General features: G+C 37.7%; 1 protein-coding gene across 1 annotated transcript in view; it reads left to right on the forward strand.

Moving 5' to 3' along the window:
- The window catches only part of PRDM6 (PR domain containing 6), a 67,393-nt gene extending 43,841 nt beyond the window's left edge, over nucleotides 1-23,552 (forward strand). The window contains exons 4-7 of the mRNA XM_009580010.1: nucleotides 3,139-3,263; nucleotides 6,391-6,733; nucleotides 16,285-16,461; nucleotides 23,438-23,552. Coding sequence (XP_009578305.1) covers nucleotides 3,139-3,263; nucleotides 6,391-6,733; nucleotides 16,285-16,461; nucleotides 23,438-23,552 — 760 coding nt within the window. The remainder of the gene's footprint in view (nucleotides 1-3,138; nucleotides 3,264-6,390; nucleotides 6,734-16,284; nucleotides 16,462-23,437) is intronic.
- Nucleotides 23,553-24,922: the final 1,370 nt, after the last annotated feature.

The raw sequence follows: 24,922 nt of genomic DNA on the forward strand, positions 1-24,922 counted from the left end.
GCATTTCACTTTGTACTCACAAACAGAATCAGAAAACCCAGACAATGCATTACATAAATACATGATCTCAGCTATAAACAAACCTTTTGCCTCAGAATCAGAAGCAACTGCTTGGCCTTATTAAATGTAGTAGGAAGCACATCAAAGCATGCCCTGGGCTTGCCAGTCGCAGTGAGCAATCCCGATTTGGCTAGTCGCTTTAGAGAGCAGAGTTTCTTTTCTTCAGGAAGAATCTTAAACTTATTTAAAGTACCTTTAAAATTAAAAATAAAACATACAAAAGCAAGCTAAAATGAAATATATATAAAGTTTGATTATCCCATAGGGTTCCAATTTAACAATGGTAAAGTTGTTCAATTGCATTTTCAGCTTTTTTATTCTCTGGCCAGTTGACTAAATAATGCCGCAGTTAAAAAAATAACAATCCTATTTATACATTACAAATCTTTTATTATACCCTTAAATATCTGATATCTATAGCTAAAATCCCATTGGATTTTAAATAAACACACTGGATAATGAATAAAGATTGCTGTGATGAAAGAGTATTTTTGTAGCTATCTTGTGAACTATTTCTCAGTGTGGTGGTGTGTGCATGCACATATATATATAAAAAAATAAGAAAAAATATATATGCGTACATATATATAGATGACAAACCTAAATGAAAAGTAAGCATGAGAAAGTCATTACACATCTGTCAATATTAAGTGGATTTTACAACTCTCCTTTCATGATGGAGTTTTTACTTAGAGTTCCCTCTGTTGATCTGTTTTTGATTACTTCAGATCTTTATAAAATGAACTACAAAAACACAATTTAAAAAACTGGCATCCATCACCAATGACTGCATCCAAGTGTAAGAAAATAGAAAAGTTGGACACCGAAAAACCGGCCTAATTTTTATTGTACATGGACGTCCTCCTCACAGAAAGTCAGCTGGTTTAAATTCATTCTGTTATGATTTGTAATATCTAAATGGAATTTTCTTCAAAGTGCTCTTGATTGATTGACCCTTAGCTGAACGTTTTGTTTTTATTTTGAGGCTGACAATAATGTTTGTTGGCATGTGTTCTGCTTCAACTGCGTTGGGACGCCATGAAGCTATCTTTATGAGTCATCCAACCACAATACTAAATACATGTCAGCAAAGGAAATATTATCCAAAAAGGGAAAAATCCCTTTGATGTACTTCAGCATGCAGAGATTTCTGCGAGTTTTGGAAGCTCTGCACGCTTGTAAGGGACGGTGTACGCTTACACTTTTTTTTCCCTGCCTACTCCAAGCCTCACAGACCACCCATTGCTCAAAAACAGTTCTGCTCTTTCAGCGGCAAAGTGTGTCATTTGGTTTTAGCACATTCATTTGCCGGGCTGCTGTGTTTATGTTAAGGGAAGCCAAACTGAGAGATGAAATGTTACAAGGGTGAAGTACAAAGTAGACTCAATTTTTCTCAAGTTAGGAGATGCTGGTAATTTATAGCGTGGCTCTGATTTTCATTTTAATGTCACAGTGGAAAGAATTAATGAAATGCGCAGCTCTGGGAAGAAAGAGAGGGAGAAAAGGAGGAGGAGGAGGAGGAGGAGGAGAGGGGGAGACACAAAGGGGAGAGTTTTTGTCAGATATTCATAGCAGGGTAGGAAAACCGTTCTGCTTAGCTAGCAGTGCCCTCCTGAGACAGGGTGGCAGTAAGCGAGGAAAATAACAAGATAAATGAAATTTTTGCAGCTGCTAGTAAAATATTGAGAATCTGCACTTTTTTATTGATCTTTATGATCCTGTTGCCAAGAGCCACTTTGCGGTGACAAAATATGTTGACAAGTGCATATCTCACTGCCATGAAAAATGTGGTAAAGGATTCTCCTTATGTCTGCAGTGTTATACAAGGAACAAATTGCATCGCTACAGCCAATTCTTTACAGAAAGCCTAAATTTAAGGCCTACCAACCCTAAACGCTTTTATCTTGAACTTCAGGCTAACGTTTGTAGCAATTCTTCACTCAGAAAACCGGTTGAGGCCTAACATTTTTTTTTTTGGTCTATAGATGTTTTTCTGCCTTACATAAGCTGTTATAAAAAATGGTCATTTCTTGGTACTTTGACTGTATCATTTTGGTATGTAATCCTTCAGCGAGAGTGGAGTGTTCTTCTTGTGTATATTGAATTTCTATCCATCTCACAGGAGTGTGTTTTACTGTTCCATATGAAGCCTAAGGGAAAAGCCACTACAAACTGATAACATTTTTTTTTTATCTTGTGCCTGATTCTAATCTTACACATTTTTTGCCCCCATGTAAATCTGTTAACTGTAGAAGTATCACTCTGATGCTATTTACATCAGTACAAGATCAGGATAAGGCTCTTGATTTTATGGTAGAGACTCTAAGATTTTTCTTTTCCCCCCCCTCAACTCCCAGTTCAGTGGTCTAGGAATATTCACAGTCTTTTCACACAGAGCGATGTGATAAGGTATCGCATTTACGGTAACACTAATTTATACTTACTGAAGGATCATCTATGTTATCCTCATGTTTCATACAGGGGAAGATATTTGTGGGTCTATGTTCAGATTAACCCCATTTTTTAAAATTTTCCTGTCTATTTTATTCAACAATCCAAGATCTCTCTTTTTGGTGGTATATTGCTGTAATGAAAGGCCACATCATGCTACTTCAAACCTCTTGCTAAAAAGCACTTATTCAAATGAAAAAATTGTTGCCTGTTTACCCCTAAATTTAGCTTAGATGACAAATACAAAGCTGTTTAAATGGCTGAACATACTGAACTGTGTGCACCACTCTGATGTTTGCACTGTGTTAGCAAAATGCAGCATTTCTAAAATCACTTTAAAAGGGACGTTGCAAGAAAATATCAGTCTTTTCATAAAATCTTGGTGCTTGTAAAATCTTAGTGTTTAAAATATGCTAGGCACAAAGTGCCTGTAAGGTCTTTGTTGCCCTATGCTACAGGAACAAAGTCCTTCCCTGATGATAGATTTGGTTTTAAAATAATAAGTTATTCATTTAGTTATCTGCAGAAATGCTTCCAAAACAATGGATGTCTACTGTAATACTGTGTATAATAAAAGGAGAATGCTCTATTCCTAAATTAAGCATTTTTTTCTTTTTCTCTTGATAGGTCAAATATATTCTACAGGGCTTGTATAGATATCCCCAGGGGCACCGAGCTGTTGGTGTGGTACAATGACAGCTACACATCTTTCTTTGGAATCCCTCTCCAGTGCATTGCACAAGATGAAAATTGTAAGTTCTTCCTTGCATTTCTACCTGTGTAAGTCAGAATTCCTGTTTCATACCTAATTAGCTGTATTCCTAGAGTATTTTGAGACATATTAGATGAAAGTGGATATATATTTAAGGCAAACTTGATGTGTACAAAATAAAACCCTGAAGCTGATACACTTAAACTGTGGAAAATTATGGTATGGTTACCATAATTTGGTAGGTGTTTGGAAGTGTGCAGGTATGTGCAATTAAATAGCAGATTTCCCACCATGGCAGCCTCACATAGCTTGGTAGTGTGTAGAATCACTCTTCCTTGTAAGTTACTCATTCCTAGTCTATTCTTAACTGATTTCCTTGGCCCTCTCCATTGTTATCAGACCGATCACAAGAGACTGTCTTGCCAAAACAGTAATGCATTGCAGGTCCACGAGGCCTCTCTTAGTGATTCTTCATTCTATTACCACTGAGTATGTCAAGAAAAGCTATGTCTGACTCTGTAGAGATGAGATCCTTGTGGTTAAAATAAAAATGCCAGCTTCTTTAAATACAGACTGAGTATAAGTAGCCTGAAATGACAATGACCCTCTGTTCCATCCTGGCCATCCCCATTTCCATCCATTCTTCTACCCCTTCTCAATATTTTACTTTTAGTTTGCTAGGAATTGCCACAAAATTAAGTATGTAACTTATAACACAGACCCAGTGCGATCTGGATCCAGTATCCAGTGCTGGATACCTTTGTCTCTAATGGGAATGCGTGATCCAAGCATGCCCTTCAATTTCACTGTTTATGTGTGGAATTTGATTAGAGCTTGCACCAAAGACCTCTCTTGCATGTTGACAGCTATGTGTATCTACGTGGTGGAAGAAACCAATATGGATGCCTGATTGACTTTGGTCTAATGTAACCCTGTGGATGGCCACGCTTAATCAATTACATATAAGATGTATTTTTTTTGTCGAGTACTTGGATACTTAAACAGCAATGCTAGGATGAACTCATGTCTCATAGCAACTTAAATACTGAACCACACAGCAATAAAACAGCAAGATAGCAGGGATTAAACTGTCAAAAAAACCCCATCCTTTTTCATCTTGAGTTTTCAAATCTGTTGGGCTTGAGAAGAGTTTAAAAGAAATTTAATTACTGGCAGTAATGTTTGCTGATAAAACTCATGCTCTGCAGTGTACAATATAGAAATATTATTTTTTCTTTCATGAGCTGAAGCTTACAAAATCTTTATTTGAAAAGCAAAGCATTATGGTTAAAATCTCTAAATATTGTCACTTGCTATTTTGCTGTGAGAGAAACCAGAGTTTCATCCACAGAGAGACTGACATGAGTAGGTGAAATTCATCTCTGAACATGGAGCCAGCTGCAGGCTGGTATATGACTTAAGTGCCACTTAAGCCCTCAGAGTAGACCTTCTGCTTATCTGCTGCACAGGGGTATTTTTATCCAGTACAAACTCTGCCTATATTCCTCAGGTCTTTAATATCCTGATCTTATTGCTTCTGTGGATTTTTATGAATACAATTAAAATGAAAAAAAGTGATCTGCTTCTTGTGTGAGAATGTTGGGGCAAAACGAAAGCATACGATTTGCCCCTTGTACTGGAGAGAGACACAGAAAATGTATTATATGTCTGGAAACTTGTGATAGACAGTCCCATGGGTGTGACTCTACTTAGAAATCAGATCCTCAGATACTCCAGAAAAGAATAGCCTAGGAAGGACCTCAACTTAAGTAAATTAAATAGCATGTAATATTATAATATTGGAGTTATTATGATTGATGGAAGATATTAGAACATAGCTCTGTGAAGTAACTGGCATTATTTAAGGTGTTACTGAAATGTTAGTTTGTATTACATTTTTATTGTATATTAAATAATGTTGGATGATTCCAGCTCACAACTGAAATCTAATTCTCATATTGGCTCTTAGAAATCTATCATCATGACTTACCTAAACAGAGCTGCATTTTCTAATCACCTGTTTAGTAGGTGCTATGTGGATACGTACATGTAGATATATACATATAAACACATTGTGACAGTAGCAAAACATGTGAACATGTAGATGTAGATATATGCATACAACATACTTAAAAATTTTAAAATCTCCATTAAAAAATTATCTCATGAGGTTGAGCGTGCCAAAATTAGAAAGCATGAGAAGGTGGCCTGAATTATGATTCTTTTTGCATTGTGGTATAATTTTTCATTAGATCAGCCCATTTTTCCATAGGAACTTTGCTTCATTCACTGCATGATCTAGGTGGTACTCAAGGAGTGAGGCAGCTGTTCAACTTTCTTCTATATGTTTGACCTCCTGCCTTCCTTATCATGAAACATTCAAATTCAGCACTAAATCACTTCTTTGTGAGAACAGTGTATTGCATTTGTTGCTCAAATATCTGAGTACCTCATAAGCCATAGTTAATTGATGATCATAAGATCTTCATGGGACTAGAAAAAATTTTTGTTCCTATTTTGTAGGTGGTAAATTGATACACAAAGATATCTCTGCCTATACTTTGCATTGTCTCATGGTGATCTAACTGTTATTAGCCTTATGATACAAGTCACGGTCAAGTCACTGGCTTTGTATTGTATTGACTGTGTGACTATTTGTGAGATGTAATAGTCTAATATCCTTAGTGGCTGCCCTTTAAGACGATAAGGGAACTATTGCTACGGTAGATATTTAAGCCTTGTTGTATCTCAAGGAGTGTCTGAGCAAGGATTTTTTCCCCCATGCTCTCAAAATTCATACTTGTCTGTGATACAGCAATTGGACATGCTGACTGCAACATGCAGAGTCAGGGTATCACAAGTGCAGCAGCATTGTCTTTCAGATGACAAACCCATTGTGCAATAAATGGATAGGTCAGGCTTCTCAGAGTCCTTTCAGTCTCAGACACCTCTTTGCATGAGTTTTCATTTCAGTGTCACAGAATCAGCATCATCCATTCAGATCACTGTCTCATTCAAGCCCATTTTTTTGTGCATTGTTAAAATAAAGTTGTTTAATTCTAGTGTCAAGAAAATGGATGTTGGTATTTTTTTGGTGTCTCCCAACGCTGTATTAGTTTTAAAAAGGCATAAAAAGGATCTTATTTACTTTTCTTGTTTTCTCCCAGTGAATGTCCCTTCGACTGTAATGGAGGCCATGTCCAGACAAGACACCCTACAGCCATTTAATAAAAGTAGCAAACTATCCCCTGCCACTCCTCAGCGATCCATAGTATTTCCACAGACTCCGTGTAGCAGAAATTTTTCTCTCCTGGATAAGTCTGGGTCCATCGAGTCAGGATTTAACCAGATCAGTGTCAAAAACCAACGAGTTCTTGCAAGCCCAACTTCAACAAGCCAACTAAATTCTGAGTTCAGTGACTGGCATCTTTGGAAATGTGGGCAATGCTTTAAGACTTTCACCCAGCGGATCCTCTTACAGATGCATGTGTGTACGCAGAATCCTGACAGGTAAAGCCCAGGCTCTCTTTATTTCTGTATCTACTGATAGCCAGATACACTGCTTTCTTCTTTTATCAAGCTGTTATCATTTCCAAAACCAAACCATTATTAGGAGGACCCTGTACGACATAATTCATCTGCAGCTGTGTGAAGTAAGCTGATAAAAACCATTGCTTGACTTCACTATTTGTAAAAACATTTGGTGCCTAAATGTGCAGATAAAAGGAAATAGCTAAGGATATAATCTTGTTTTCAGAATGGTTTGGTACATCTCATGGAGGCAACACAATAGAAGGAAAATTTATGAATATCATAGATAGAAAAATGAGGTCAAGATAATTAAAAGTCTCTCTGTCTTCCAAAGATAATCTAACTTGCTGCTCAGTGGCTGTCACAGTCATTTCAGGGTTCACCTATAGTGTGCAATGTGTATGAACTTAATTAAGTACTAAGAGGTAATGAATTGGAATTTTTTGCTTAGTACTATTTTTCTTCAGAGCATGCAAACCCATAAATCGTGCAAAGCTGTCAAAAGGAAATACCTACTCCACTAGTGATGTGGAGGAAAACAGATGCCACTTATTCAATAAACTAATATCCACACAGAAGAAAAATGTTGACTAGATACCTCAGAGTCAAAGTTGGTTTGAAAGTTTGTCAATACAGAATTTTATGGCCGTGAACTGAGGATGAAATTTAGCTGAACAAGTGAATTAAAATTTCAGGTACTCTGACCGGTGGCATAGTAAATATAATGGAACCATTATTTATGAATCAAAGCTGGTTTATTTGACAATTTTGATAGCTGGCGGGACAAAAGACAAAAATCAAATTAATTCAATAAAAAAGACTGCCCACGTTTTGTCTCTTCTTCAGCTGTGAAGAAGGTTTGAGCAGAACAGCTGAATCCCTGGAAGGTTGTTCTAAAAGCAGCATTTAATTGTGAATTACATTTAATCAAAACACTACCAAAAAATAGTCAACAGTGAGTCTGTGCATGTGTTTGTATGCATGTCTATGTCTCTTTGTGTACGTGGTTATCTACGTGTACACATATGCTTGTGTGATTCTGTAGGTGAGGAGATACTGGAGCATAAATCCAGTTTTCCAGGAAGAAATGTCAAGCATGCTAGTGGCAAACTAAATTCCATGCAAAACTTCATAGAATTTAAAGAGTTGATAATATTGTGAATGCAAACGAGCCCTTTCAACATCTTCTGAATTTTATGCTGGCCTTAGCAAAACAAGCACCATGCTAAGGAAGCTGTAGGACACAACTGCCAATTTAAATGCCCCAATGTAGAATATAGGTCCCGAAAGGTCCCCTCTCCTACGTTTCATGGACTCTTATATTTCCAGTATTAAAGTATCCTAAGCATACTGTAATGCATAAAATGCTGCATCAGGGAGTCTAGAGGAGATATGTTATGAGGCTCCCCCGCATACGTTTTCAGTGATTCGTCCAACCAGGTGTGATGCCTAGTTTTCATACTTTCCTTCACGTGAACCTGTGTCTTCCTTCATGAAGAACCAAACTGTGGATAATAGTTAATGCAAGAAGAGTGTCTCCTAATGGGGCTGTTCTGCACTCTAAGGAGTAGCTAAATATTCATTTTGCCAAAGAGAGAAAATGAGGGTAAGTCTGTCCTACAATTAGGTCTGTCATCTTGGAGGTAGAGATTTGATTTTTTATTTTTATTTATTTATATTTATTTTTTCCTAAGTATCTTGTGTCAAATATTGCCTGAAACACAGACTGGATTTTAAGTCTTCCCCCTTAGAGGTGAACACCCTCGTTAGTAGGTTACTGATGCATGATGTCTTACTGTTTTGCCCCTCCTGTGCATACTTAATTTGTCCATGCAGAACAGCTTCAACAAGAAAGTGTAGAGCATTTTTAGCTCAGAATACCCTACAGCATAGTAGGAAAATTATCTAGATCAGAAGACAAGTTGGCTCCCCCAGGAGCAAAGAGGGCAAAGGGTGAGTAGAGAAAGGACTCAGCAGTTTTGGGGAGGATTGGGGTGGAGAGGAGGTAAATAAAGACTCTGAGTTGTAAGTGTTGAATCTCAGAAGCTTTCAGGAAGATTCGAAAAATAATAGCTAACGCCTTTTTCTCAATATTGATACTGGCTAATTTATCTGATTTCCTCTCTGGCTTGGGTTTTGTGAATCCTGTTCTTAAGAAACTTTTTGTCTTGTATTATATAGAGAGTATAAAACCTAAATGAGGTTGCAAGATACACTTAGGATCAATCCGTTGCATAAATACTAGATACTGCAGTGCTCTGTTCTGTGACACCTGTGTTCCCTGTGTACTGAAAAATGTCTTACATCTCTATGTTTTGATTAAATAAATTGTGCGGGCTCCTTGTGGAGGCCAGTTTTGTAATGCCTTGTTTGTCCTGCGAGGTGTGCCATCAACATAGCTGCTGTAAAAGCATTTCCCAATAGGTCTTCTTTAGAGCGTTATGTGGGACATCAGTCACATGAATCTGTTTAAGCTCACTGCAGTTCGTTCAGTGTTTGAAATTACCAGAATAATAGTTACTGCAGATCACAGCTGCTGTAGGATCTGGATTCTCATATCCCTGCTTAGAAATCATTACAGGTTGAGTTTACATCACGGGCAGCTTTTTGTCTTCTAGCAGGTGCCAGTAGATCTGCTGTTTAGTGATGCAGTGGCTGGAAAAGAGTTGTCTTCGGTTTCTTAAACATATTGCATTTCTGCAGATGAAAAATTCTTAAGGTGTTGTACAAAATTTCCTGGAGACAAGAAAATAAGGTATGATTTGTGAAAGAATACCTGCCTGACAGCCTGAGGTACTGGGTGCAACTCTGGTTTGTATTTTTCTCAATGATATCTGCAGCACCGCTCCGGCTAATAAACAGCTCCCCACTTATTGTCAGCAATTTGTGAGCACACCAGCCACTATATCTTTGATGTGACTGAAGCAGCAGGGGCTCTCTTCTCTAGGAAATGATTTTAGACTATCCGTTCGGGCTTTGTATTTGTTTTTCAACAATGCCGATTACCTGCAGCATGAGGTGCAGGGAAAACATCTTTAAATCTATACAGGAGTCCAATTCATGACTCAAATTTGAGAAAAGCAAAGTACCTGGGGCTTGAGAAATTAAAAAAAAAAAATTACTTTAAAGCCACTTAGATGCAGAAAACATCTGAATGAGAGCAGACATAAAAAAAGGCCAAAATGTACTTAATTCCATTAGGTAGTGAGGAAGAAATGGTCCTATTTAACAGGCAGATGATTTAATAAACAAAAATAATTTTAAAAAATGATGAATCCAAAATAGGGAGAATTATTAAAATAATCTACTGAGTTTGTTGTTTTAGATTAAGATTAGAATTTTAATTTAAGTTGAAATTAACTTTAAATTATTTACTGGTGTACTTATAATTCACTTCTCCCTTTCAACCGAGATTTTTTTAGCTTGTTAAATTTTGTAGGGCTTCTCTTCAAACTTAATAGTTTTTGGGGTTGGAGTGGGTGTGGGAGGTGAAGATTTAAATCCATCAAGATATGAATTCTGGGACTTTCTGAGCCTCTGCGACTTTTTAAAAGCCTTGCCCAGACAGAAGCAGTTTGAGCAACTACTTCTTGAAGCAGGAGTCAGAAATCTATTTTTTGGTTTTGGTTTTGGTTTTGGTTTTTTCCTCCCCCTGCTGCAGAAATTCCCAACAATCCTATTTGGGGGGGCTCCAGAAAGGGGTAACCACAAGCCTTTGATCACAGTGAATCATTTTTAGCAATATTTTTAATTTATATATTTTTTAACAGCAACCACTTTTCTGGTAATGACGCGGTCTGTTTTAATGACATCTTTCTTCTCTCTCACTATGATCACTAGATTCAGGTATTGGTGTTGAGGGAAGGCAGATAGCTGTGTGTGGCACATTTTTATATAAAATATGTACATCTGTGTGATACATATTCTCATTGATTGCCATGTATTCAAGCTGATAATTTGAGGGAAAACCCACTCTATAATGTGTTCATGGCTGATTGTGGATGATATCTGGCCCTCGCAATTCGTGTTTACTCAAAAGATATTATTGTACTCATGTTTTGCTGTAGCACCTCAATATTAAATTGTGAGCATTTTTCAAAAACAGGAGCTTGAAGTTTGAAGTTGCGAATTTAATAGATCCTTTTCTCTAAGATCATGGCTCAGCCCATTTTGTGTTTATCTTTCTCTTTATAGGTTCTGTGTCTTTGACCTTGGTGTTCTCCCCAAGTTCATTAATTATTTTAAACTTCTCCCAAAACAGACCTAAGAAAAGTAAATGTTGTGAGTAGGTGTTGTCTATTCCTGTTTATAGAATGACTATGGAATATTGCTCAATTAAAGAAAACATAATTCTCAATTTAGTGCTTGTTCTTGCATAATCTTTTCACAGAGTTTTGCAAACTCCCGGTACTCATGGTTAATAACAACAAAAGGTGTACAGAGCAGGGCCTCTCCCTGACAGCTTCAGAAGTCTGAAGACACTTCAAGTGCACTAACTTTCTGCTTTTGCTAGTTCCTCCACATACATGTGTAAGAGATGACCCCAGAACTCCCAGTGGGTCCAGCTCTGCCACCCCACTGCTGCGTGGTGCCTGAAGTGCTCGGGGCAGTAGCCATGCTGCCTACGGGGAACAGCAAGGCAGCAGGGCATGTAGAGTCCAGAGGTAGTGAAGGTAACCTACCCATGGCTGATGCGAGGGATGCTTCTGTGTGCAAGCTAGCAGCATCCTTAGGTGTCGCTTTATTCTCCAGCTTCTTAATTCAACTTGCTAGAAGAAGGCATCCCTCTAAAATACCTCTCCATTAGGACAACTGCGACCTAACTCCTCGGACTGCAGCTGTGCTCTTAATGCTGTGCGTTGTACAAAGGCCTGTCCCTGAAAGCTGATGCTGGCCCCATTTCAACATGCCCTGCTTTCACTTTTTTGCAGAGGCTGTGGTGTGACAGCCTTCCCCCTATCACACCGTGAAACCCTGCCCTGGGTTCAGTGGAGCCCTGCGTCCCACGCTTTGAGACCCTGACATCAATTACATTGTTTTTTTTTACTTCTTCTTACTCCTCAACAAGGAGAAAAGCACTTTCAACTGCATGTCAGTCTCTCTTCTTTCAGCGGGTGCTTTTCTAGCTTTTTATAAGGGGAAAAAATGACAGCAATGTGCTATTTTGTTTCCCTGATCTGACAGTGTTTCAATGATAGAGTTACAGGTATTCAAGAACTCATTACAAATAATTCCTCTTCTAAGGATTGCACTGGGATTCCACATGCCCCTTGAAAACAGCAAATTCACTTCTGAAGAGGCCTCAGAAACCTGTTCATCATAAATGAAAGAATTTGAAAATTCAGTGGAAAATAATTAGAAGATTTTTCAGGATTCTAATAATTCAGACCATGAATTATTTACAATGTAGAAAATAAATTTATATTGGCTGGATGTACTTAGGAGTCAGGGGTTGGAAAGCATATTGTTCTAGCAGAGGAATAGTACAAGAAAAATAATTAAAGGCTATGTCACTTTTGCTAAATGAAAATCTAAAAAGAATCAGTCTAAATGTACAGTTGTCTGCCGGCAGCTATTCCAGGTGTAAAGGTACGGATTTTTCTATTGTTATCCCTTAACATGTTTTGTGCATGTTAAAGGATCCCCATCTGCTGCACAAACCATGACCTTTGGCGAGGTTCAATAAGCCTTATAAAGAACATGGGTTTTGTACTAGTCCTATATATGATGTAGTCTCACCCAGAAAAATTCAGCTACAAAAGTGAGAAAATTGTAAGACAGGAAAAGACATCACCAAACAGCAAAATCATTCAAGATATTGTCTAAATTAAGGAGCAAAAAATATTCTTGACTGATTTCGTTTCAAAAATATAACTTGAAAAACTTGGAAAAGCTCAAAATCTAAATAACTAAAAAACCTGAAAACTATTACATTATAGTTACTCCTTTCCGAATTTCACTTTAAATGGCCTGTGTTCCTACAATGGGCCATCATATAGTCAGATACTCTAAGATTAGGGTCTCTAGAAAAAGCTGGTGGACTCTACATAATAGTAAAGCTAGATAGCTGATCGATGGTGCATGGGGTTAATGGCAAAAGTGTAATTTTTCTAACAGGAGAATTTGCTTCTAGGTAAGTAGATTTCCTTCCTTTAAGCTCAGACAGGAAGACAGAGAACTAGAAAAGTATGTAGCTAGGTGTTTAATGAAAAACATTAGGACTGCTTTTGATGGCTGTCAGCACATCATTCTCATCTGCACATTGCTGTTCTCAAATGTAACTCAGTTTAGCTGTTCTTAAATGTAACTTAAAAATACTGTATGAGAAGATTTTGATCAGGCTTGATTTATACCTGGAAGGGCCTACAAGATCCTTTGTGGAAAATGCAATGATGAAGACATTCAAAACTATCTTGTTTCTGGTACATCATAGCTGGAGAAAAAGTTTGTATAGAAAAAAATATTTCTTCAGGTAGTCAGCATGTACTTTGAGGCGCTGGTACACCTGTTTCATCAAACTGGTTACTTTCATGCTTGCAAATCTGTCTGTACATCTGCACAGGAGTATTTTAGTTATGTAGGCTTTCACATATGAAGTGACTGACACCCATTTTGTTTGAACAGTAATTTTCTGGAGCATCAACATACATCTGGGCTGTGACACAGGTAGGCTTATATTCACGTGGATACCTTGAAGCTCAAGAAGGTACAATATGTTCTTGGTTATTCCAGTGGAAATGAGTTTTTCTGGGCTGAGACTGCATTCAGTCTAGAAGCACGACTTTGAAAATACAGCCTATGAAGACCACTGGTTTTGTCACTATGTCCCTGGTCCTTCTGTCTGCAAACCTCTGCTGAAAAGAGGTCACCATCTTAATTCATCGTCCCAGTGAAGATCGAAGTGATGGCAGAAGATAACGGCTACATCAAAGACAGCCCTAGTCTGCCCATGTCAATGTACTCACTGAACCGAGCATTGTTCATGTTCAGTCCTTCTGCACCACTTTCATTTTTTAAAAACAACATATTGATTTTATTTTCTGCCAAGAAAAATTTCTGAGCACAGTAAAATGGTTACCACAGAACAAAATGGTAACTTTTATACTTATTGAATGACTTTTTTTGCTCTTGGAAAAAATAGTAGTATCCAAAAGTTGTCAAAATGTGGCATATCTGAATCTGCAATTGTGCAAATTAAATACAGCACTTTTAAATTGTTACAGTATTTCAATGCATTTATAGGCTTTGTTTTTAAAATTAGCTTTGTTTAATATGTGCCATGTATCTAGTTTGAAAAAATTACTTATTCTGCCTATTTTAGTATTAATCAGAATCGCCTGTGTATAAACTGGAGAATTGCATCCCCTGCAAAGAGGAGGGTAACTTCTTGAATAGCTGTTCTCCCAAGATATGAATGAATGGAAAAAATACAGTCAAAGTGATCTAACAATAGGTGATTTTTTACAGGGCTCTTTTCCTTGAGCATCACCCAGTGAAATGTATTTTAAGTACATATATTAATATCCTTTGTAAACAAAAAATTTGTTTTGAGCCAATGTGGGGGGTAAAAACATTTTACTTGGCATCACAATGTTCAGTTATAACTGGTTTGGAACTTTGACTATTTGCAGACAAGTTGCGGTGTGAGTTTTCACAGTATGAAATTAATCACATTGATTGTTAAAAAAATAAAAGATTAATTGGTTTTATGTAGTCTTGTATCATTTATTGTGGTAGCTGCTAAAAATAGATAACCAGGGGCTAATAGATGTTAATGGTCCTTTTCACTATTAAAAAATCAATGTTTCTTGGATACAGAATATCTTAATGTATTCTTTTTGCTTAAAAGTGTTTGATTTGAAAATACCCAAACAAATAAGTCTGCATTCACAAAAATCATCTTTGTTTTACCAGCACTTGAATTTTCATGTCAAGTTGGATAAATATTTTCTGTGCAAATTAACTGTGCACTTCAAGAAAGGAGAAGACTGGGCATGTTACTACTTGTCTTCCAATACGAGAAACAGATATTCAGGTTTTTTTTTTTTCTTAAAATATTATTTTACATATATTAATGTATATTTTTAAGGGCCGTATCATCTAGGTTAAGTAACCTTTCCACAGCTTTTATATATTTCTTTCAGACTTGTGGGAGAACAGTTAGATTTTCAAATATAAGTAATTAAAATTGTAAGCTATTGAGTTATTGACCAATACTGAGCTATTAATCAAGCTAAAAAATTCTACAGTCAGGGTTCAGTGCTCTGAAGCACTGTAAAATAATAGTATTTGTGTTCAGTGATGCAAGTAGCCACAATTAAGCAGTTCACTTGACAAATGAGATTGTTCACTTTATTTTGCACTTAATTGAATTGTACATGCTTGGTCACCATTGTCTCCTTCCCTTTAGTTTTGGTTTCTAGCCATTTAAACATACACATTTGTTAAAGAGAGAGCAATTAAGTTGGTGCTGGCCATTGGCTCTAGAAATGCAGACATCAAGAGCTGTGCCTTAAAATATTGTGCAGGGTAAAAATCATTAATATCCCTCTAGAAAAATTCTTAATTTTTATAACAAAAAATCTGATAAACATGTAGAACTCTGTCACTAACTTAAATCAAATGCGAAAAGGAAAAAAACCCTGTAAGACGTTGATATTGAATCACTTTTACCGAACAGAAATATATAGGCTTCGTTTCTTCACATTTTTTTTTAGTTAGCAATGGTATTTGCATTTCAGCAGTCCTGTCTCACCTTGCCGTCTTGTATCCTTTTCTTTCTATGTTTGCAGTCTGTTTGTTATGATTGTGAATTTGTAACATCTCAGTCAGTTTTGTTCATTTGTTATACTTGTTTTTAACAAACAGTGGTGTTGAAAACCTAAGTTCTGGGTTTCATTTCAAGATCACAAAGAAAGCATTTTCAGTCAGGATGGGAGAATTAAATGCAACTATTTTCAACAGCAGTAAGAAAATAGAAAGGTAGTTGTAACATCATGGTTATTTTTTCCAATGTCTCTAATTGAAAAAGGTGATCTCAAAAAACCTAGATTCCTCCAAAGCAGTACAAAGAATTTAATTGCAAACAGTCACAGAATCCACCTAGGATATAGGTATAACAATCAGACATACATTTGTAGGTTAGACTGTAGCTGGCACCAACAGACAGATGATTTCGTCAGTCCCTTAGCTCTGATGTGTGAGGAGTTTTTTCAGACTAAGGGGTACCATGTTGAGTTTGGGAGAATTTGGCAGGCGTGTGATGTGTAGTGCAGGCTCGCTACCTTGCTGGATTATGTTTTGTGTGGCATGATGCCCATAGACTCTCAGTCAATTCCTGCACAAGCATTTCACATTTGCTAAAGCGGTCATGAAGTTTTGGGTATGTGTCTCCCAAGGAAGCCCGAGAGAAGTGCCCCCGCAATTCTCTTTGGAAATTACTGGGAAGACCAGGTGTTCCTACCCATATGGTTTCCTATTCCCAGCAATGGAAAGCGCTGACGGCACGGTGTTTCTCTTCCCCATTGCAGGCCCTACCAGTGTGGTCACTGCTCCCAGTCTTTCTCCCAACCTTCAGAGCTGAGGAACCACGTAGTTACGCACTCCAGCGACAGGCCTTTCAAGTGTGGCTACTGTGGTCGTGCCTTTGCTGGTGCCACAACACTCAACAATCACATCCGGACACACACCGGGGAAAAGCCCTTCAAGTAAGTACTTGAAGCCAGCAACCTTTGCCAGCTGAGACTAGAGAGGGACATGCATGGCTGCTATTCACTAGCATCACTGGGCCGTACCACAGCACACAGCAGAGGTTGCCTTGAAAGCCAGATAAATGTTAGTGGTGTGGCTAAAATCAGAATTAAACCAGGCTTAGTTTTGGGTGTCTTACAAGCCCTCAGCAATTTTCTGTCCTGTGATGAGAACTTGATTGTTTTAATTAAATGACAAGCTGCTGCCAGAGAACCATAGCTGAAAATACACTCAAGACCGGGACAGGCTATGCTGTAAGAACAGTAATATGATTCTTTGATGTCTATATGCTGAGGTAGATGGAGCTTCACATAAAGCTAATTTGGGTCTGGTTAAACATGGGGCAGAAATACAGATCTTTTTTTAGTCTCAGAATCACTGCATAGAAAATGAAACTCTGGCTTGTGGTATAAGTTTGGTAAGATCATAATAATAAATTGATAGTGTTCAGCTATCCAAGATATAAGAAAAAAAAGAAGTCACCTGGTCAAGATGGTTTTTAATTAAACAGACTCTGCTTATTTCTGCAGTTTCTGTTTACTGAAATTAAAGCCAAGCATAGGTCTGACTTTCAGAAATTTTCCCCCTACACTCACCTTCAGCCATAGCACATGTGATCCAGGTGGATTTTACCTTCCATTGTGCAAGACTCTGCCTACCTAATAGGAGGTGTTCTCCAAGACAGAATACAAATTTTCCATATTTGTGCCTGTGTCTTTGCTGAACTGACAGGCACAAATTTTATGGATATTGTACCTGGAACGATCCCACTTTGGAAGAAAAATAATGTATTGATATCAATGTATAAGGTATTGATATCACTTCTTTTGGAAGCTACCTGATGTTCCTAGAAGGAATGGAAATAAGTATAGAAGAAGGTGTGTGTCTCTCCCAGTACTCCAAGGACTATCACCATTTGTCTTTCTTTTCTACTTTTGCCGTACTGTGCTCTTGGTCTGGTTAATGTAAAAGAGCTCAGCCATGGGGCCTGTCAGAACCCCTCATAACAAGCTTGGTAGAGATACCGGTAGAGATGCTTTGCCTCCATATATGGTTGAAAGGAAGCATGGCCTCCATGCATGTCCCTGCTGGGGGCAAGGGGACAGCCCCAGGAACCAAATACTGCATATCCAGTGCAGAAGAGCTTGCATACCAGAAATCATGGCTAGGATAGTGTTGTATGGCAAAACACAGAAACCCAGAGCACCTAAACATTGACTCCTCTAGAGCCAGTCTGCTGAATGCTCAGAGACCATAGAAAGTGAGCCAAAAATAGTGTGAGCAATCAGATTGATTTTATCTAGTTGCTGTGTAAATAGATTTTAGTAATTAATGGAAGAGGTTTCCAGGTCAAAATGGAAAATAGATTTCTTTTAATGTTAAGGTGTTACTTATGTGTAACCTTGTTGACTCTACTTAATTTTTTTCCTTAACATCCTGTTTTTGTCATGTTTCCAATAGATCTGCTATTTTGCCCCATTTAGAGTAATTATTTTTCCTTTTTGGCTTAGTAATTTTTTTCCCCTTTTCCAAAACGGTCTTGACTACAGCACAATTTCATTTGTGAAGGGACTTAATGCATGTACTACAATTAACCACTAGTCTGGGCTTTGTTTGTTTTGCTCTTCGTAGGCTGAGGTATTTAAGTATTCTGGGATGTATCTGCCCATTCTTAAAGATGCAGGGCAAAGCAACAAAAAACATGGGTGCTTTATACTGCTTCTTTATGATGTATGGCATAATTTCATTCTTGTAAGATGTTCATTTAGTTTCTTTCTAAAACTCAAGAAACAGTAGTATCAATTTCTCTCTGGAAGACTTGTTGAAGTATTTGCAGTAAGCTGACTAGTAATTTCACATGAAGCTAAAACTGGAGCTGCAGATCTTCCCATCCCTGCTAGTCAGATAAGGGGACACATACGCCCTGGTCCTGCAAGCTGTTCAAAAGGGCAGATTTGCCTGCCATGCAGGACTGCTTGCATTTGACAGAGGAGGGGCAGAAAACTTATCCACAAATTGATCCACCCTCTCTGCTGGAGGAAAAAGAGATAGCTGCAGCTCATCTTGAAGTCTCATCACCATTGAAAAGGAGGGGCCCAAGACCTGGTATTGAGTAAGCTTAGGAAAAAACCTCAACAAATTCTAGTAAACAAGAATCGTAAACAGGACAAACAAGATTTCTGTCTCTTGATCATGCAATTTAAGTTTTAAATGTTTGTTTACAAAGGGATTTTGAGTGTACTCTTACAAAAAAAGTGCGAAACAGAAAAGTCCATTGAGATACAGTTTCTGTACCTCAAAGAAGTCTGTATTTATGGTAGTGTACATCTGTGCAATAATATTTTTACTACTAGCAAGAACAACAATGCATGGATAGTGCTAAATTACTTAAATTCTGGCTAAGTTACTTATAAATAGCAGGCATAATTTTGAAGGTATTACTAAGTTCAATTTCATAGGTGAAAATGGGCAGTCAACTGAACAGTTAACTTGCATCTACTGTGAATGCAATCTCATTATTTCTAATGCAGTAAGACAGTTATGTTTGTAAGTGGTATTTGGACAGATTACAGTGTGCATGGATTAAGCAGGCAATGTCAAACACTGAATGTGTGTTTGTATGCATATTATTTTCAGAAGGTGGTTCTAAAAACAGTGAACACAGAGTGACAGTATTTTAAAATATTTCAAATTAGTTGTTATTTAAGAGGAAGTCTGTGATTGTTAAAAAGCTTTTTCTGTGAGAAGGCACTTTTTTTGTAGGTCCTAGGTAACTTTGGATGTATGGTGGAAGACTTTTCTATTTTCTTTTTGTTACAGATAACAATGCTAAGTGAGGTTATCTGTAGTCAAAGCTTTAGCTGCATTGCCTGGACTGCAGGTCCAGTTAGAAGGGATTTCTTTTCATGTCATCACAAGCTATCAAGTCAGCCTCACCGCTGTAAAGTTTTTGTGTATTCTTATCTTACTGAAGTCTCCACTATGGCTGCTAGTCTGGGAACAAAGCTCTTAAGCAAATTAAAAGGTAGGAGAAAAAAGAAAATTATTGGCCATCACTGTTTTCTTAAAATTCATTTCAGCAAAATTAAAGATTAGTTAAAGGACTTGCCTGCAGAATCAGGGTTATGCAAACATCTAATATTTAGGAGTCAACCAAAAAGAATTAGAGGAAAGATTCTTTCAGATTGGGATAACCCAGACATTTTTCATTGTTTCTAACTGAAATGCAAAACCGGGGGACATTAATTTCAGGTTGAATATAGGTGTTGTACCTGCAGTGACTTTTCAGCTTTGTCCTGTTTTGGGTTTTTTTTTTAACCCTTTCAAATTATTTTAAAGTTTAGTGTTAAATGCTGTTCTTGAATGAAATCTTAAAATGTATATTTTGAAAATACCAGGTGAAGATATTTTTTCATAAAATAGACCTTCATCATTTTCTTCACCCAAAGCCTTTCACAGAGATTGATATAAACTTGGGAATTAAACTAATGCTGTCTATAATCCTCAATGTCAATGTTTTGAAAGCACTGTGAAACAAACAAGCAGACCAGTGACAATGAGGGCTATCTAAACAAGCTCAGAAAACCCAGTACCTTAGACATATCCAAAAACCATTGACGTTCATGTTGTTTGTGATTTTAAGAACCATTTTGATTACCACACCCACCCAAGCAAATCACACAGGGAAACCTTATGGTAGAATGAAGTCTTGCGTTTGATGAGGTTGAATGTTGTAGTACAACATTGCTCTTTACAATTAAAATAACGGCACACACACATTGTAAAAAAAGATAACATGGATCCAGTTTTCACTGATGGCATCCAATTGTGTGAGGACTTTTAAATGGCTTCTGTGAATCTACATTGTGTCAGGGGTTGTTTAAATTACCCTCAAATGCCATCAATAGTTTAAGTGGAAATTAAATGGTCTCTCAGTTAATAGGTATCATTATTGCCAATACTTGTATCTACTTGAGGCTTAACCAAAAATTTGGTGTATGTCTAATAGCCAGGCTTGGGCTCAGCCCCATGGTTACTTTGTGAGTGATCGCAGGCGAGGCGGACTCTTTTTCCTTTCTGACTGTTTTGGCTACTATTCAACCTTCCAACACAACATTAAACATGTGTGGCTTGTAGTGTAGAAACATGTACACAAAACCATGCACACACATGCTCACCAGTCTCATAGACACAGGTCATTGCAGTGGTTATTCTGCTATTACAGCTAGGAAAGGATGGTTGATAAATCAAAAGAAAAAGTATTCCTCCTTTTCCTCCCATTCCAACCTACTGTGAGACAGTTATGCTGACTGCTGTGACACTATTATCTTCACCTTTCCTGTCAGTTGGTATCCGGCAATAACTTCTCTGGACCACATTGAAAGGAGGAGTCAGGCACCTAATACAGGTCCTCGCCTCTAAGTCAGGTACTTATATATCCAAAACTATAGTCCTGAAAACACCATCCACACCCTTTGCAAGTGCTTAGAAAAAAACCCTGGGCACCTTGGGTACTATCTGAAGGTAATCTAGGTACATGAGAAAGCCAGGTGAATTAGGTGCTTTGCCAAAGGCTTTATTCCGACTTTTGTCCAAGGGCTGTATAGCGCAGACAGCACAGCCCAACCAGCAGCAACACTTGGCACCCACATCCCTCCTCTCCAGAGGGCAGATGCTTGTAGCAAGAGATTTATTCTTTTTTGGTGTCTCTTTAGCATCCTTCTTTCCTGTGTCTGTATGAAAGTGTCCCAGAACAGTCTGTAGCTAGGAAGTTAGAGCACTCTCACCGCAGAAGCAGCTTGTGGATAAAGGACGGGAACTTGCATTTTAAAGGAATATAGTGAGCCTTGCTCTATGCTTTCAAGAGCAATTCAAGGTGCTGAGTGAATGCGGTGCCCAGCTCTAGCCTCCCAGGCAAGCTCCAGAAAGGCTTCATGGCCAGTGATTTTAATGAGTAACTCTGTCTTTTGATCACCTTATAGTATTTCTCTGATTCATATATGGCCCCTAGGCATCCTGATATAGTATATTTCATTTATTTGGTCAGGCATGTAGAAGTCAGGTGTTGTCACACCTGATTTTGTAGGTTTTTTTACAACTGTACGGCTTAGAGCTTGGTTAGGCAAGGATCCAAGCCTCCTATTACTCAGCAAGCAAAGCGCTTGTCTTTGTAGACATCAAAATAACAAAACTATCAAGTTCAAGTAGATGGCAATATCTTATACAGACTAAGTTAACCCCCCAGGCTTAAAATTGATTCTGATGCCTCTGTGATAGAGATATATATATGTATATAAAAATAATACAGTAATTTGCAAGTTTGTCAGGCAATGAAAGGTAGTATATTTTGACACACTAATCCAGTAACTAATCAGTTTTCTAATAAACAATCAGCTGTACACTAATGTGTCATCAGCACTTCAGGAGCTCTGGAGAGTGGATGATCTGCACATAGACGTTAATGAATACCCCAAAAATCATTAAGTAATCAATACTTCTGAGTTATTTTCCTTGAGCTGATAGGTCTGATACATTAAAGCTGACATTTTACATTTGTCAAGATCACAGTGCAGTTTTTAACAGTGGAACAGGCTGCTAAAAATATTCCATGAAAGACAATCAAAGAAACACAACTTAAAAGTGTTGACATTTTATATTGGTACAGTAGCTTGGATGAATGTCTCTGTAATGTCTGTGCTAAATGTTCCTGAAGCAGAACCTTCTTACTAAAAATTACTAATGTGAAGAACATTCCACAATTATGCGTATGTGTAAATAACTTTATGTGTAAATATCATTTTTTTCTCTTTTTTGTTTTTTTGTAAGCAGCTAGATCAGTGACAGTTCATTTTCTATCATTCACATCAGTGAAGAGAGAAAGATGAATATGAATTAGCTGAGCCCTTTGTTTTCCTTACTTCTCCTTTGAAGGCGAAGAATTCATCGTAGTGATGCTTTTATGGTAATCTTCTTTGAAGATAAAACATCACACAGCACCATTAAATCAAAGGTGGCTTTTGGAGTGACCGCCATACAAGAAGAATCTGCTGCATCTGTATTTGCAACTCATCAGACACCCCTACCTAGTGTTCAGATTGCAAATTAAGAGGGCAGTATTTGGGAGATTAAAAACAATAGATTCTCTTTCAGACAGGGATAGGGGATTCATTCCAAGCTAGCAATAACCCCCATCCTATCCCCTCCGAAATTCAATGGCTTTGTTCATTTGTTCACATGTTATTTTTGTTGCAGATTTTGGTTGTCTAAAGAGAGGACAGGGTAGAAAGAGAGACGACATAAAAGACAGTGAAGCAAACGCTGGTGACTGTTACAAGTTCTTGCTCAACCCACAGATTTCTCAAATAGTGTGGATGTTTTCAGATAATTAAGTAAGCACTAACTCTATGTGCCTATTTAAAATTAACCCCACTGCATAGTCAGATCAGATAAACAGAGAGTTTTCTCTTGTTCTAGCACTGAACGATTATTGCTTTGTGATTTCTCTTCCTCCAGTAGGCAGTTGTGGGTTTTAAATTAGCAGGAGGTGAAATTCTATTTGTCATCAATTTCTCCTAGGGGTTACAGAGCAGAAAACTGCAGACAAGCTGCTTCTTTGATGGCTCACTCCTAAAAATCTCTTTTTGTTCTTTATCTATTTGAACTGACAGTGATCAGAGCTATAGCAGGACAGGCCTCTCTGGAGAAATCACCTTCCCCCTGTCTATTGACAGATTCCTCTGTTCTGAATCAGACAGGCCTTGTCCCATCATAGGCATCAAGGCCTTGGAAGTAGCCACCAATTAAACCTCTTGAGCCAGTAAAATCTGAAGCCACTTTTGAGTGTCTGTTCTGATTAGGCAGGATGAGACAAAGCCCGTCCCCCCCCCCCCCGAGCAGCTCCCTGGTCTCAATTTTCTCTCTTGCCTTCACCAGGTGCGAGAGGTGTGAGAGGAGCTTCACACAAGCCACCCAGCTGAGTCGACACCAGAGGATGCCCAATGAGTGCAAGCCAATAACAGAGAGCACAGAATCAATTGAAGTGGATTAACTGATTGACTGGTTGGAATTAAACTGCAAGGAAAGTCATGATTAAATGTCACGGACACTTAAGCAAAACCAAAGATTTCCTCTGAGCAACTTTCAATCAGTCCCAGAAAACCAAAAGCAGTAATAAAATAAGTAAGATGTTAAGAGATATTGATCCTGGCATGGAAGTGAGACCAGGAAAGAGATTATTTATTTATGACTAAGGATGAGTCTTATTTCAATTGACAAGTTACTTGGGACTGTTAACATTTCAAGTCCCGCCGTGTATTGCTTTAATTCTAAAAGCCTTTATAATTGTTATTTAATGCCAAAGTGAGGAATCTCAAGGGTTCTTCTGCCCATAGTTATGACTGAGAATGCACATGGACTTGTTTATTGTTGCACCTTTTTTTGTAGCATGACTCAAAGGACCCAGATGTAATCCGTACATTTGGCCGGGCTGGGCTGAGTTGATCTTGACATGGCTATAACAGAAATTGCCGTGTGGGATGGGAGGTGATCAAGAGCTGTATCTGGGTCAGTGTCAGCCTCCTCAGGCCAAAGGGCATTTTATTTCCATAGTCTCATGCCTCACACTGTGTGCACTTTTTCATGCAAGTAGTTTAATTCAACAGCATTGCGTTGGCATACATCTTCTGGGAAAAAAAAAAAGAAAAAAAAAAAAGAAAAAAAAAAACAGGAATGTTGTATATCTGCAAATATACATTATATGAAAAAGCCAGTAGGAAAACTATGTTAAACTAATAAAGCTTTCAAGTTCAGTCTAATAGCTGTGAAAGACGGTAGAAAGTATTTTAAACGTTTAAGATTCCAGTCTATGTGTAAATCATATTATGAGGAGCAAAAAACCAAGGGGATGTTTTTTGTTTGGGTGATTGATTTAATGGCTCGCTGATTTCTAGGAAAACTGATCAGAAATCCAAGCTGTAGTCCATTGATATTTTTACTCTGTTGGTTTCAATCAAATTGAAAATGCTCCTGTGTTAGATGAAACTTCCAACATACTTGGGCCGAGCTTCAAAACAAAAGCTAAATCTGAACTCAGATACTTTGTAAATGCCTTGGAGGCTTCATAGTATTCACTTCATGGAAATTTGCCTGGTACAGTTGTGAATGAAAGGAAGCCAACATATTCCCAACATCAATGTAAAAAGCTCAGATGTCATTACATTGGTTCAATTTAGCAGTTTCCATATTGGTTTTTTTCAAGCTTTTATCCTTGATGTATTTCAGATTTCACGATTTTGTCTAATCAAAGAATGGTTTTCACTTTTAGAGACCAGCAGTGTTTGTTTATATATTGATTGTCTCAATGCTAGAGCTGTAGTTTGATAAAAATGTAAAAAAAAAAAAAAAAAATCAAAACCAAAA

The sequence above is a fragment of the Fulmarus glacialis genome, unplaced genomic scaffold (genome assembly GCF_000690835.1).
Source record: "Fulmarus glacialis isolate BGI_N327 unplaced genomic scaffold, ASM69083v1 scaffold43736, whole genome shotgun sequence".
NCBI lineage: Eukaryota > Metazoa > Chordata > Aves > Procellariiformes > Procellariidae > Fulmarus > Fulmarus glacialis.